At 41.0% G+C, this 13,740-nt stretch overlaps 1 protein-coding gene across 1 annotated transcript; it reads right to left on the reverse strand.

Annotated features, from left to right (window-relative positions):
- Positions 1-9,324: 9,324 nt before the first annotated feature.
- Positions 9,325-10,726, reverse strand: atoh1a (atonal bHLH transcription factor 1a). The gene is made up of 2 exons (XM_020602408.1): positions 10,480-10,726; positions 9,325-10,202 (listed from the first exon to the last, which is right to left on the reverse strand). The coding sequence occupies exons 1-2, from the start codon at positions 10,724-10,726 to the stop codon at positions 9,373-9,375; spliced, it is 1,077 nt and encodes a 358-aa protein (XP_020458064.1). The 3' UTR covers positions 9,325-9,372.
- Positions 10,727-13,740: the final 3,014 nt, after the last annotated feature.

Raw genomic sequence — 13,740 nt, forward strand, 5'->3', positions numbered from 1 at the left:
AAGAGTCACATGATCATTTTACAAAAATAGAGGTATTGATAACAAATAGAGATGAGTGCAGTAATCTATATAGGCAATTAATTTTGTGGGAGACAAAAGAATTATTTTGAAAGAAAATGATCTATGATCTATGCTCTATGATCCCCCCCCCACCGTGACCCCGCTCAGGGAACAAACGGTAGAAAATGAATGAATGAATGATCTATCTAAAACTAGAACTGCTACTTGCTGATAATTCACCAGCCAACGCATCATACAAGACAGGCCATGTTGATGAATTCTCTTGACAACAACATTCATCTGGATTTTTATGATAGGCAGCTCCCATGTCATGTGTGGGAAAAGAGGGATGACACAGATATTAAAGTTGAGTAGGCGAGACAGAAAGATACAGAGCCAGAGACATACAGAGAGAGACAAAAGGGACTGGGAGAGAGTTAGTCAGAGAGGAAATGATTGATTGATGTGGTCAGTGAGGCATCACTGATCACCACAGGAGCCCCCCAGTGAAGAGGATGTGGATTGGTCCTAATGATGCGCAAACAGACAGAATGCAACACTAATCTGGGAGGAGGAGAAAGATAAGGACAGTGGAGCCATCTACACACAAACTGTCAGTGAGCTTGGAAAGCTCTCTCATTTGCAGTAAAATATGATTTTCATTTGACTAGTATTGTTATTCTAGTACCTTGTGTTCTGGGCTCTTTTTGTTTCTTTGTTTGTTTTTATAGTGTGAAAAACAAGGGTTTGTATGCATTTCTTCCAAAAATCCACAAATTAATTTTCACAAAAAATAAAAACAATAATATTTATGCACTGTAATGAAACTGCAAAGAGTTTTAATGTGTTTGAGGAACATTAAATGAGAAAAAAGGTAAATGTATCACTAAAAGAAATAATGACTTTAACAGCCATTACTTACGTGTTTGTGTTACCCTACAGAGAGGCTTGCTAAACCTCTACAGCAGTAGGAAACATTTTAAAAGGTCATAATTAAATATTAAAAGCAGCTGAAAACAAACCTGAATATTGGTATTTAAAGTATTTTTAAGGGTTTATAAACTCACTGTTCATTTCCGTCTAGTTTAAAAGTCCCATGTGAATCCAATTACTTCACTGTGGGAAGTAGTGTACTGTTGTTTAAATCCAGCAGGGGGCTTTTTGTTTCTGAACATACTCTTAAGTCAAGAAATACATGATAGCACCGCCCCTCAGTTAAGTGGGTGATATGTGCATTTTGCTGGGCTTTTCTGCAAGAGTCCCTGAGATTACTGAGAGCGGTGATACTAATAAGCCAGTCATCATTTCTTAGGTAACCCTAAATACATGGTATTTGTGACATCAACCTTTTTTATATTGCTTATTGCAGTTTCTTTAAAACTATGCATTGGTGTGGATGCTTATAAACAGTTCTTAGCTTTAAAATGTCCTGGGCCTGGTATATTTTCTAACAGCATGTGTGTGTTTCTACTACATTACATTTTTGTCCCTGTAAATGCACTTGTGCCATTCTCCTTCTAAACTTCCACATCACTCTTAGTCACCAGATCTCAATTGCTTGCTTTTCAGGGCACAGAAATGGCTTTCCACAGCTCCATTGTGACCTGCCTTTCTCCTGGATTGGTTGCTGAATGGACAGATTGAAAAGAGGGGGGGGTGAAAACAATAGGACATGTATCTCTAATTGGTAAGACAGAGGAAAAGATGTGCAAGTGTATTTATGTGTGAGCATACACCAACACTGACCAGTGTGTGTGTGTGTGCACCAGAGAGAGAGAGACAGACCAGGGGGAGAGGGCACTGTGTGTTGTGTCAGGGTGGGAGGATGGATGTAAGCGATACCCTTGTCTATTCGCTACTTGCCCCACTCGGAGGCTGCTCCACCCAGGCTAACCCGGGAGAGAGTGGGGGTCTCCTGGGAACTGGACAGGACAGGGAAATGGAAGGGGGTGGGGGCAGCATGGAGGCCAGGTTTTCAGCCACTTTGAAAAGGAGCGGAATCAAATACAAGCAAAATCTCCTTCAATATACTGTATCCTTCACCTGAGTAGGGCAGCTAGCTGAAAGGAGATCCGCAGGGGCAACTGTACAATGGGCCCAAGAAGGAGAGGAGAGGAGAAATGTAGTCAACAGGTGGGTGGCCAAAACTAGCAAGGTTTAGTGAGAAAGAGTAAGGAGAAGAAGAACATTTAGTTATTTAAATGTTAAGCATTTGACCTTTGCACTGCCATGATGCTAGATGGTTCATTTTGTTTTCTAATATCAAAATGTGGTAGCTGTACTTTTTACAATCAACCAAAGTTCACTGTGCTTTTTCATGTCTTTAAGGTCAGGCAAAAAACTTAAAGAAGAACATGAGCAGAACATACATACTGATTCAAAGGATTCTAATGTTTATTCATTTGAATTCTTCCTCCTCTTAGTCTTTCATAGTTAATTATTTCAAGCTTTTCTCACAAGTATCTGCAATGATAATGAAATGGTTTAAGTTAATACTCACTGATTATTCTTCACAGCAGCACTCGGTGAGACATGGCTTCATGTTTATGTATGCATATGCTCATACAGTACATGTGAACCTGGCAGACAGCTAGAGAGGTAACGTGTGGCTTGACCAGTGTCAAGCGAATGACTATGTGTACGGGTGGCGTGGACACACTCATATGTGCTTGAATACACGCAGGCACATAAACACAACTTACCTCTCACTCACCTCTCATGTTCCAAGGTCTAAAAAAAGATGGAAAAGCACCTCTAGGCAAATCACTTCCGAAGCTTCCCAAGGTTTCTTTTCATGTGTGCAGAGTGAAGGTCTCTTCCCCAGCTGAGGAAGGCCAGCAGCACGCTTTTGGTAACCCGAGCCTGCTGGAAGTCATACTGGTGTCAAAAGGACTAAATAGCCTTGTAGTTGAAGTGTTTCCTATTGGGAAGTATATGACTACACACACACACACACATATGCACAAACACACACACACACACACAAAAACACACATATTGAATTTTTATGACAGGGAAATTAAAAATTTAAAAATTCTAGAGCAAAATAAAATGGCCACATACTGTAAATCAAATAAGAGCTACAAGTGAGTGTAACATCAAAGATATACAAAATTTTAAGGCTTAATATGATTAAAAATGGAAAATAAAATACAAAAAGATAAGTCAGGTTTTAGGAAATTATTAAAAAATGAAATAACAAAATGACACACACACATTTCTTTCACTTCAGGGGACCATGTTATGACTCAGAAATGTAATGATTTACATTAAATTTTGGGGACTTGCGTTTTGTCCCCATAAGGATGTCGGGTCCCCACGTCGTGACCATGTAAACAAATTTATGTCCCAACATCAGTAATATCAGGCCACACACAGAGAAGAAAATGCACACACACATTTACATAGAATAACATGCAGAGAGATACAAACTGTTACATCCTCAAACATGCAAATCTACCAAACACGCTCACACTCAAAGCCATGTAACTGATTCCGCAGGAGCAGCGAGCACTCTGGATAATTGGTAGCACCATTGTGCTGCTCTTCAATGGGCTGGTTACCCAAGAAGCCTCATGTTCATGTTCATGTACATTTGCTTTGAAGGTGACAAACACAAAGAGCTGAACCCTGCCCAGAACAAAGCCCTTGGAGACCCTGCTTCACCCACAGACATCTTTCATGGAGACGACCATGGAGATAAACGATCTTCTTTTCTGGTCAGTGCATGTGCACTATGTGTGCGACTGTGTCACCATGCCTATGTGCACATAGCCACGCTTTTACGAATGGACTGCTTGTCATCGTAGAATCCACAGGATGTATTTTGTCAGAATTGTTTACTATGTTCTGTGTAGACAATGTAAAGCCTTTAGCTCTTCTGAGACCCTTTAAAAGGTCTGTGTGAAATAATGTTTTATATCACAATATTTACATTGTGTCAGTGCATTTTGACTTTTTCTCTTCATATTCATTTTGTGAACAACTTACTGTCATTACTCAAACTTACAGTCTAACTAAATATTATTTATCCACTGATTATCCTTCAGTATTTGACCAGTATGATGGTCACACACAATAAGAATTTTCTGTTCAAAAACATTTGGGAACCCACTCTTTTTCAGCAGTTCAAGAAACTTTCACTTTCTTATCCTTTGTATTAAGTCAATATTGACCCATTTATAATAATAATAATAATAATAATTCATTTGCAGTGGTTCTTCTTCAGATCTTCACTTCTGCAGTAAATCAGTACACACTTATTTGAGCCCTTTGGTTTACTGAATAGAACGAAGAACATTTTCAAGTAAAGTCAAATAAAATACAAAATATAAACTGTTGCACAGAGTTAAATACATGAAAAAGTTGTGGATATCAAAACTTGATATGGCACAAATGCAAGTGTAATGTGTAATGTGCAACACAAGTCATTCCTTTAAAAGTAACTTTTACAAAATGATCCAGTCATTATTTTATTGAATATGTTGGAGTTTTGTAAATACAGTATAACAGTTTGGTTAAAGTAATACACTAAATAAATGGTAAAGTTAATACAGTTACATAGTTTGAACTTAGCACCGAAGGGGAGAAAACACTATGCACTTATTTTTCCATGTCTGTAATTATATTTGTTGATTTGCACATCAATAAATATCTTAAGTCAATAAAAACACTTTGGTATTGCACTGATGCTGACTCCCTCAGTGATCGTGTCAAGCAAGTTTGTATTAAGGAGTTTTGTATTTTAATTACTTTTTGTTTTAACTGCTTTTGCTGAGGATTTCTATTAATAATGTTTTTTGTAATTTTATGTCTGCAAACCAAATTTTTTAACAGGACAGGAGAAGTTAAAATGAATTCATTATTAGTTACTCAAACATTTACAGTGAATATGTAAAGTACTATATACCCAGTAATGATATACAGTATGCTCATCAGAATCAAATGCTGATATTCATAAGGTAGCCTAAAGAGTTAGGACTAAATATGAAGTTGTCAAATATACACAATGTTTCCAAAGATGGTTTATAAGAAAGTTTTGATTTTTCCTTTGTAAAAAACAAAAACAAACAAACAAAAAAAACCTGTTTTCTTCAAAATCCAGATTTTGCTTTGTTTATCTATATATGACTTAACTCTTGATTTCTTGGAAATTTCAGAGCCAACAGGATTATACAAAAGACAACTTTGCAGATATATGCACAATTTGTGTCAGTGTGTGTCACAGCATTACCAAGGAAACTCAGTAACAACTGACAGCATCACTGAGTTGCTGTACAGTCGTCGCTCATTTTGTCACAGCGGCATTGTGTGTGTGTGTGTTGACTATGTATCTATGTTGCTTACACGTACTCCCTTTAACTACCCATCATGTCCCTACTTGTTGTTTCTACTCTTTTCTCCTTCCCTCTCACTTATTATTCTGTCGCTTGTAGTGTCCTCACTTGCCACCCTCTCCTCGTCTCTCTTCCCCTCTCTCTCTGGGACAGCAGATGGAGACTATGGCCCAGTTCTGCCTTTTGTTCTGGGTCCCCAGAGAGACCTGTGGCTTTCTGGACAGCACACTGCTCTGCTCCCCATATCTCATACAAAATGCAAGCGCCTTTCTTTTCAGCAAAGAATGAAGCTGTGGAATGCACTTATTTTGAATATATTCATTGAAATGAGCACAGCTTACAGAGGGTTAAGAAAGAGGCTTGACTAAAGTAATTTTAAATCACCCCTTGACTTTACTGCACCTTTTTTATATGAATCTTATGTAGCCTACCGGTCAAAGGTTTGGACACACTTTCCCTTTCAATTCAACATGAAAGTGTATCCAAAGTTTTTTGCTTGACTGCAGCCCATGGCATTTGCCACAGGAAGTTAAAGATAAACTCAATTTGAGACTATGAGTCTGAGTGTCCCACCTGTTAATGGCATCATTTAATGTCATGGATAAGAATATTTGTCCCTGCTGGCTGTTCAGCTTTATTCAGGAGGGTACGACAAGAACTAGAACACACTGACGAGGCCTACAGGTCGATTTATCGCGCTGTTAAACAATCTCCCTTAAATACAAAGACGATGAAAGGACTGCAAGGAACCAGCTGCGAGGGTGAAGATAGGGGGCAAAAGGTACGTCGGCGCGTACACATAACCATGGACGCTTTTCTTTCCATGTTCTTCCTTTACTCACAACAGCATCCGCACGCGTCAGTGCGTCTCAGAGTCTCTGTGACTCCAACCCTCTGTTGTTATTTTCAAAACGTCCGCGCATAAATAATTAATGTGCATGAAACAGTGAAACCTCAGGCTGCCCAGCATCCCACCTGTTGAAGATGCAGGCTGCGTTTACCCCCCAGTTTCCATAAGAAGCACCACTGGTTAAAAATCCATCTTTAGCCAGTTACAGGCTACAGCTATGGAAGAAATATGAATGCACCTTACAACATATTTATTTCAAGACGCAGTTTAGACATTAAAATACAAAGTGAGATAAATGGACCTTCGGCTAGAGGCATTACATTCAGCAGCTCCAGATATTAAGTTAAAGATAAGAATATGAAGGTTTTTGAGTTGAGCCAAGACGCGACTGTGAATTTCCTCTGTGGTTTATGCATTTGCACAGTGCGCGGATGCTATAAAAACAAAACTAACGTTTTATAGAAAACGTCCTGAAGCGCTGTCCTCTTTGTTGTGGAGAAGAAATACATTTTGTCCTGCAGTTAATATCAAGGAGGTTTAAGAGAAATTTCAGTGACAAAAAAGAGCTGTGTTTCAGTCGCGCACTCCCCTTATGAACGTGGTAATATTCACCTTTTCTAGAAACTGTTTGAGACACATTTTGTTTCAGCTCTGTGTTTTTTTTTTTTTTTTTTTTTTTTGTTTATGGGTTTACATTTTTTACAGGAATAGAGAGGTGTTTCTGTTATCGAGCTTCAAATAACCACAAGTCAATCAATCTTTAAAACAGTTTCAACGAAAATACGAACATTCACATTTACTGTTGTATTAGGCTGCATTGGTTTTAGGCTTGTGAATACGCTTTGAATTAACTGTGGCCTCATAATTTAACGATTTTCGTTGATATCACCTTGTATCTGTTATATATATATATTTTTTTACAGTATCCGTTTAAAAAAGTTTGCCGAAACTTGAACTCATTTCACTGCAACACTAACTGGCTACAGATGGCTGTCTGATCATATTAGGATATAGTTTTACCTTCAAAAAGTCTGTTAATAATTTAACACAGCATCCTCATTATAGTCCTCTTTATTCCATGGCTTCAAGAGGCCAGCAAAGGGGCACGGATTGTGATTGGCTACGACGGTGGGTGGGAGACAGTGCAGTGACAGGGAGCAAACAGGTAATTCAGGTAGTTTCATAAATAATTTCTTAGCAGTTTTGCTTTTTTGTACCACGCCCCTTTGTCCCCCAGGCCTTTGAAACATTGATGAGCCGCAAATAGAAAGAGAAAGGAAAAAAAACTGACTGCAGCCTGAGTCACGCAGCAGGACAGGGTGAAAGAGCCGGTGCGCGTGCATCCACGTCCACTTGCATGTTTGTTTGAGTTAATGGAGAGGGAGAAAGGAAGGGGTAAAAAAAGGAGGAAAGAGGAGGAGGTGTCCCGACGTGTGTTTGTGGGTGCGTGTAGGTCTTTCTTTAGTTGAGAAAGTGTGTTCCCTCTCTTGAGTCAGGTCCTCGGGGACACAGTGGGGACCCGCGAGCGCTCACCAGCTGACAGCGCGTGACTCACTGAGGCCATCCAACACCTCGGCCCACGAGCCTACCAACAACAGCTAGATATGAATGCGCACTCCCCATGACCAAACCTGTAATTCACAAAACGGAAAACATGGCAACAGTTCAGCGAAACAGACCAATCCGCATAGTGCGGAGACGTCCCGAGGAAACAACACTACAGCGCGTCTCTGCGGACATCGTACAGTCCATAGGACCACAATAACAGGGCTGCGGGCCAAAGGGTTCGTGCACCCGCAGCATATGGCGAGCGAGCGCGTGCGGGACACGTTTCACGTCGCTGTTAGTTTACGATAAATTACACAAGAGGAGCTCAAGTGTTGAAAGCATCGGTAATTATATGGCCATGCCTGTTTATGTGGTTTGGAGTCGTTGAACAGTAAACTTGTATTTAGTGATGATCCCCTTCACCCTACTTAGAAAGGCCCTGGTAATTTACTGTGACTTCAGCTACGTTTATAAATTATGGTTACACCTAGATGTAACTTTGGGTCATACATTAATAAATAATAAACAACGTAATAAAACGTTCGCCTTTATAGGTTAATATTTAATAACCTGTCATTTAAATATTTTATTATTAGCTTATTGTTGTTCTTGTGTTATTGTTCAGTAAACGTTTAGAAGTATAATGATAACACTACAGATCGGTTTAATAACAATGATATAGTTATTATTAAAAATCATTTTGATGGAAATCAACCAACACTTATTTTAAGAACAAAACCATTGAATGGTTTATTGCAGTCATCTAAGAAAAGTTTGTGGAAACAAAAGAGAAAGAAACGTGACTTTTTATTAGTTTTTTATTCTCAAAAATCAAATTTAACATAACAATAAATGGCAAAATAATAGTTTTTTTTATTTTAGCAATTTTAACTGTGGAGTAAAAAAAAGCAAAGCAAATGAGACATAGCAATAAATACAAGACAGTGAATCACATCCAGTGAAAGAAAAAGACAAGCTCGTTTGAAGATACAAAAGAAAAACAGTACAAAAGGAGGCAGCAATGATGGCTACATTAAATAGGCTATTTGTGTGGAATTGGCAGTACTACACTATCAAACAAAAGCAAAGCGATATTGTTTATGGTTTGGAAACAAAAGTCGTATTTCTCAAGCCTCTGGCTCGTACATTTATTTTTAAAGTGCACATCATGAACTTTTGAAGTTGCAAAACAAAATGCATTATGCAAACAAATTGACACATAAAAACAAAATCACAACAAAAATCACATTATAGCTACAAAAAGTTTTTACATTATCAAATAGACTATAAACAGTTATGCATAAAAGTATGATTTTGTGGAAGACAACTTTTTTGGTCGGAGTGACGTGGGAAATGCCCATGGCAGTGCTGTGCGCGACATGGCAGAGGGGTCTTCCAGCCACGTCTCCATGGAAACTGGAAATTATAGGCTATACATCTATTGGCAGAACCGAATTAGGCCTATCTCACATAAAAATAATCTTTAGACTATGCAAAGTTGATAAAATTGAACGTGACACTCTTCTTGAAGAAGCATCCATTTCTATTCTCTTAGAAAATGCACTTTGTTAGCAACACAGACCGGGGGTATGATCATTTTGTTCACGAATAAGAGTCTATTTTTTTATTTTAAAATACTTAAAGAGAAATAGCGTGATGACGGTGGATGGGGAGCTTGAGTTCTGAAAGGTCATCTTCTTCACTTGAGTGGAGCTCCATTGCTATTTCATCCGAGTCACTTAGGTGGGAATGCGGGGAAAACTCTCCATCGCTCCGGGGAGATTCTTTCCTTCGACCTCCGACCGGTGCGAGCGAACCGCCTGCACGAGTGGAGGATGAAGGAGAAGGCGAACACATCGCTTCTTTAACCATGGCGGAAAATGAACCGTCATCGAAGGAGGAGCGGAAAGACATCCCGCTGATGTGGACAGGTAAGCTGCTACCTGGGACGGGCACAGCCGCACGTTCTCCACAAGCTGTCCCGATCGCAGGGGACTGGGGAGCCCTGCCTTTCGCACCGTCTAAACCGACGGCGGAAGAAAGCATAGTGTCACACTTTGGCGAGTCGTTGTCGGTGCTGCAGTTGCTGGTGGAGACCGGACTCTGGAGCAGCTCAGCTAGAGCGTTGATGTAAATCTGCGCCATCTGTAAAGTTTCATATTTGGAGAGCTTTTTGTCGTTGTCAAACGCCGGGATGACGCTGCGCAGCTCGTCAAACGCGTGGTTAAGCCCATGCATTCGCCTCCTCTCGCGCGCGTTGGCGGCCACGCGCCTCTGTCTCTGGATCCCGTTGGCCGGTTTGCTGGACTGGGCTCTCTGTCTGGTGGATGCTTCTTCCGCGAGCCCAGTGACCGTGCATTTAAGACGGCACAGGTCCCTGACTTTGAGCGAAGAAGAGGAGGGGCTCTTCGTAGGTTTTCGGTAACTGGTAGGGCTTGGATGGCCTGAGGACCCCGGAGAGTCTGTCTCTGAAAAATTAAAACAAAGATTTACAGAACTGGTCTGGTTTGAATGCATCCTATAATATAAGCATATAGCCCGCTTCTGTCACTGTTAGTTGAAAGTCAAGAGCATAACAATGCTTTAACTGTAAAAAGTAAACACGGACATTAAAGTACTCTGTAAAGAAATCTATATTTTTACTCTTCGAATGCAGACAATCACTACTTCAAATGCAATTTGTCTTTGCATGTGATAATATTTGCAGTGTTGTTGAAAATGGAAATTATAAGCAGCGTTTCTCACCCTGGTAGGAGCCGGTGCTCGGGCATGGCGAGTGCCGCAGGTAGTCGGGTGAAGTGACCTGTGCTGCACAGGTGCCAGAAGGCTGAACCGGAGCCAGCCAGGCGCGTGTGTCACTGCCACTGTCCACGAGCGTCACTTCAGATTCGTAGCGGGACTCCTGGAGCTGCTGCTTTCCTCCCCTGTCCACCACTCTCGGGCTCAGTTGCTGTGCGCCTTTCCTCCAGTCTTCCGTACTTAGGATCTCCATGTTTCCAAAAAAAAAAAAAATCCCAACAGGTAGGTAAATTTGAACACGCTGGCAATATTAGAAAAAAGTTAGTGAAGACACGCACCGCTATGCTGTTTCACTGTGTGAATGTGAGTGTCGCGTGCGGGACTCCTTCTCCGTCTCAAGGCGCCGCGTCGGCTTAAAAAGCGGCACGCGCCTGGGAGCCCCCCTCCTCGCGCTGGTCGCGTGTTGACGTCCAATGGGAAGTCTCGGTAAAGCCCAAGAGAGGTGATTATGACCCCCTGAAGCCGGAACGTTTATGATAATGTTAGGATTTCAGGTGCGTTTAACGCAAAAGAGGTAAGGGGAACCTCCCATAGGACGTGAGTGCATGGGGTGGTGACGGTGTTAGGGAAGGAGTGTATAGGAAACGCCAGACGGGCGCAGCTGTGACAGAATTCCTACCTGTCCGTCTGCTGTCTTACATCTCAGGCATGTCAGAGGAGGGAGGAGGAAAGAGAGGAAGTTGGAGAGGGTGAGAAGGGTTCATTTGCCATCTCCAACTATTATCGCGTAAAGGTCACATTTGTGTCTGATTGGCAGCAGGAAAAGCTGACCAGCTCAACATTCCTCATCAGAACCTCCTAACTCCAAAATGCAAGTCAGCACAGAGTAAGGTTCGTCACACCTAGCACTATCACAGCCAGTATTAGGAAAGTTTATCGAAAAGAAAGACTTTGTCTAAACTCAAAGTATGCCACTTCATCTAAGTAAAGGCACTAGATAACATAGGCCTATAGAACATTTCATTCTTTAACACAAATGGGAGAAAGGGGACCATAAAAGGAAGCAACTTTGAGCTAACTAAAGCGTGACAAAAGTAACCCCCCACCAAAAGAAAGCCAAAAGCATTTTGCGGCTCCTGGGGCTCCCGCACTCATTGTCAATTCATTTCTTCTAGGATCATCTCTAGTTTCCATTTTCCTTTTGTAGCGGGTCTAAACCTTTTTGATCCAGCTCTCGGAACGCCCTGTCACTAAAAAGGACTTCACAGGGAACGGAAACATGAGCAGGGGTCTGGCGCTCAGCACTGAACACTGTTTCACTACTGACACGAGCTGTGTGAGGCGCGCGGTTGCAACTGGAAGCAGTGGTCGTCCCCCCCACCCCACTGTGTTTTCATTCCTTGTGGGGACTTTACATTGACGTACATTCATTTCCTGTAGACTTATCCTGACTTAACCATAACCACTACTTGCCTAACCCTGACCCTAACACTTAACCTAACCTCACCCTAACCTTAAGCCATGTTGCCATCCTAAGATTCAGTGATTGGATGGCTGAGTCCCCACAATATGAGTGTATTAACAGGTTTCAGTCCCCTTAATTTAACTAATACAAAGGCCTACACACAGAGAAAGAGAGAGAGAGAGATGGACTCAAATACACAAACAGAACATTATTCACCCTTAATTTCTGATACTACATGTGATATTATTTGTCATCTTTACTTTTCAAATAATTATTAGGTAATTTAATAACAGCCATGAATACTTAGTGAAAGAGCCTTGGACAAATTAAAGCTATTTGGGGAAGCACCTCCAGTCTACTGATCAAAGCAGCTATGCTTACTGAGATCAATTAGGTCTAACCTGACAAATGAACAAAGGGCCAATTGCTGGGTGGAAATTAGCTGGCTATTTAACCTAATTGCTACTGTTGATTTGGGATAAGAAGGATATAGCCTCAGCTATGTTGAATACAGTACAGTGATCAAGGGGGGGCAGCATGGCCTATCCGTTAGGCTACGCCCAGTCCTAATTTTGTCAGCAACAGGGCCTAAAATTCAAACAAAACAAAAAACAACATTATAGGAACTATGACTCTATCAAGTAAACATGTCAGCTTTGATATAAAAGTATAATAAATGTTACTGATGGTTAGAAATATGATTTTTGCCCATTTTCTGAAAATTACGAGAAACCAGGGTAGCTGGGAATTGTGGGAAAAATGCATTTTGTGGGAGGAAATCCCATAATTTCAGAGATAACCCAACATCAGTCTTTTCTGGTTTTTATTCATGTATTCATCATGTGGACGTTTTGTGGGCTAGAGGTCTGGCGCCAAGTGTTCGCCCCCTCTTCCCACCTATAAGCCCCCCATCCAACGGGCCAGGCCGGGCTCCTGAAGCTACCGACAGGTTGGATATTGTAGCTGGTGATTATTAAAGTGTCGCAGCCACAATGGACACTCTATGTTCCATTGGTCACGCCTAGGGGGCTCCTCAAGGGAGAGGGGGGGTGCTCTCATTCCAATGCACGAGAGGAGTCTGCGTGCTGCCGCTTCCCATCCCCATCACCCGGGAAACCGGGGCACGACGGCCACGAGACTGGAGCGAGGGGAGCTGGACAGGGATTTCCAAACCTAACTGTTAGCTTTCCTAAACTCATTAAATCCAAATCTGATATTTTTGATGAAGTACTCTTAAAACAAGTGTATTATCTCTAAAGTTAGTTAGATTCTAACTTCACGAGTTTGCCACAGGCTACCTAGGGCCTACCTGACAAATCCAGACCACCAAATTATTCAAGTGCAATTTAGGGAGGTAGAAGGATGAGAGTGGTGCAAAATAAAGTACATTTACTCAAATAAGCTATTGTACTTAACAGGAAAATACTGCAGTATAAATATGTAAAAGATGCAACGTCCTAATTTTTCCTCCACATTTGACACTTTTATTATCATTATACAACTTATCCTGCTTGACTCCAAAACATTTCAAGTGAAGATGAACTTTCAACAAAACAATGAAAAGGGCAGAATAATATAAGATATAAGTTAGAAAGACTTAGCAGTGAAATGACAGGTGCTGGTTTTATCAATAGGAAAAAGCCTTGATATCAAGTTGGCTGTTACTCAGGTGTGTCCAGTAGAATGTAAAACACCACATGAACATCAGAGATTTCTTCCACTCAATTTTCAATAATTTGTCAACGTCTGACTGTCATTCATCTTGTCATAAAACTCAAATTGTGTTAATTCTGAAAAGGAGA

This window comes from Monopterus albus, unplaced genomic scaffold (assembly GCF_001952655.1).
Source record: "Monopterus albus unplaced genomic scaffold, M_albus_1.0 scaffold56.1, whole genome shotgun sequence".
Lineage (NCBI taxonomy): Eukaryota > Metazoa > Chordata > Actinopteri > Synbranchiformes > Synbranchidae > Monopterus > Monopterus albus.

Excerpts from the sequence above, each read along its gene's own strand:
- atoh1a (XM_020602408.1), bottom strand. The coding sequence starts at position 10,726 with ATGGAGATCCTAAGTACGGAAGACTGGAGGAAAGGCGCACAGCAACTG. Across the intron at positions 10,203-10,479 it reads GAGCACCGGCTCCTACCAGG|AGACAGACTCTCCGGGGTCC; the intron begins GTGAGAAACGCT and ends TTAATTTTTCAG.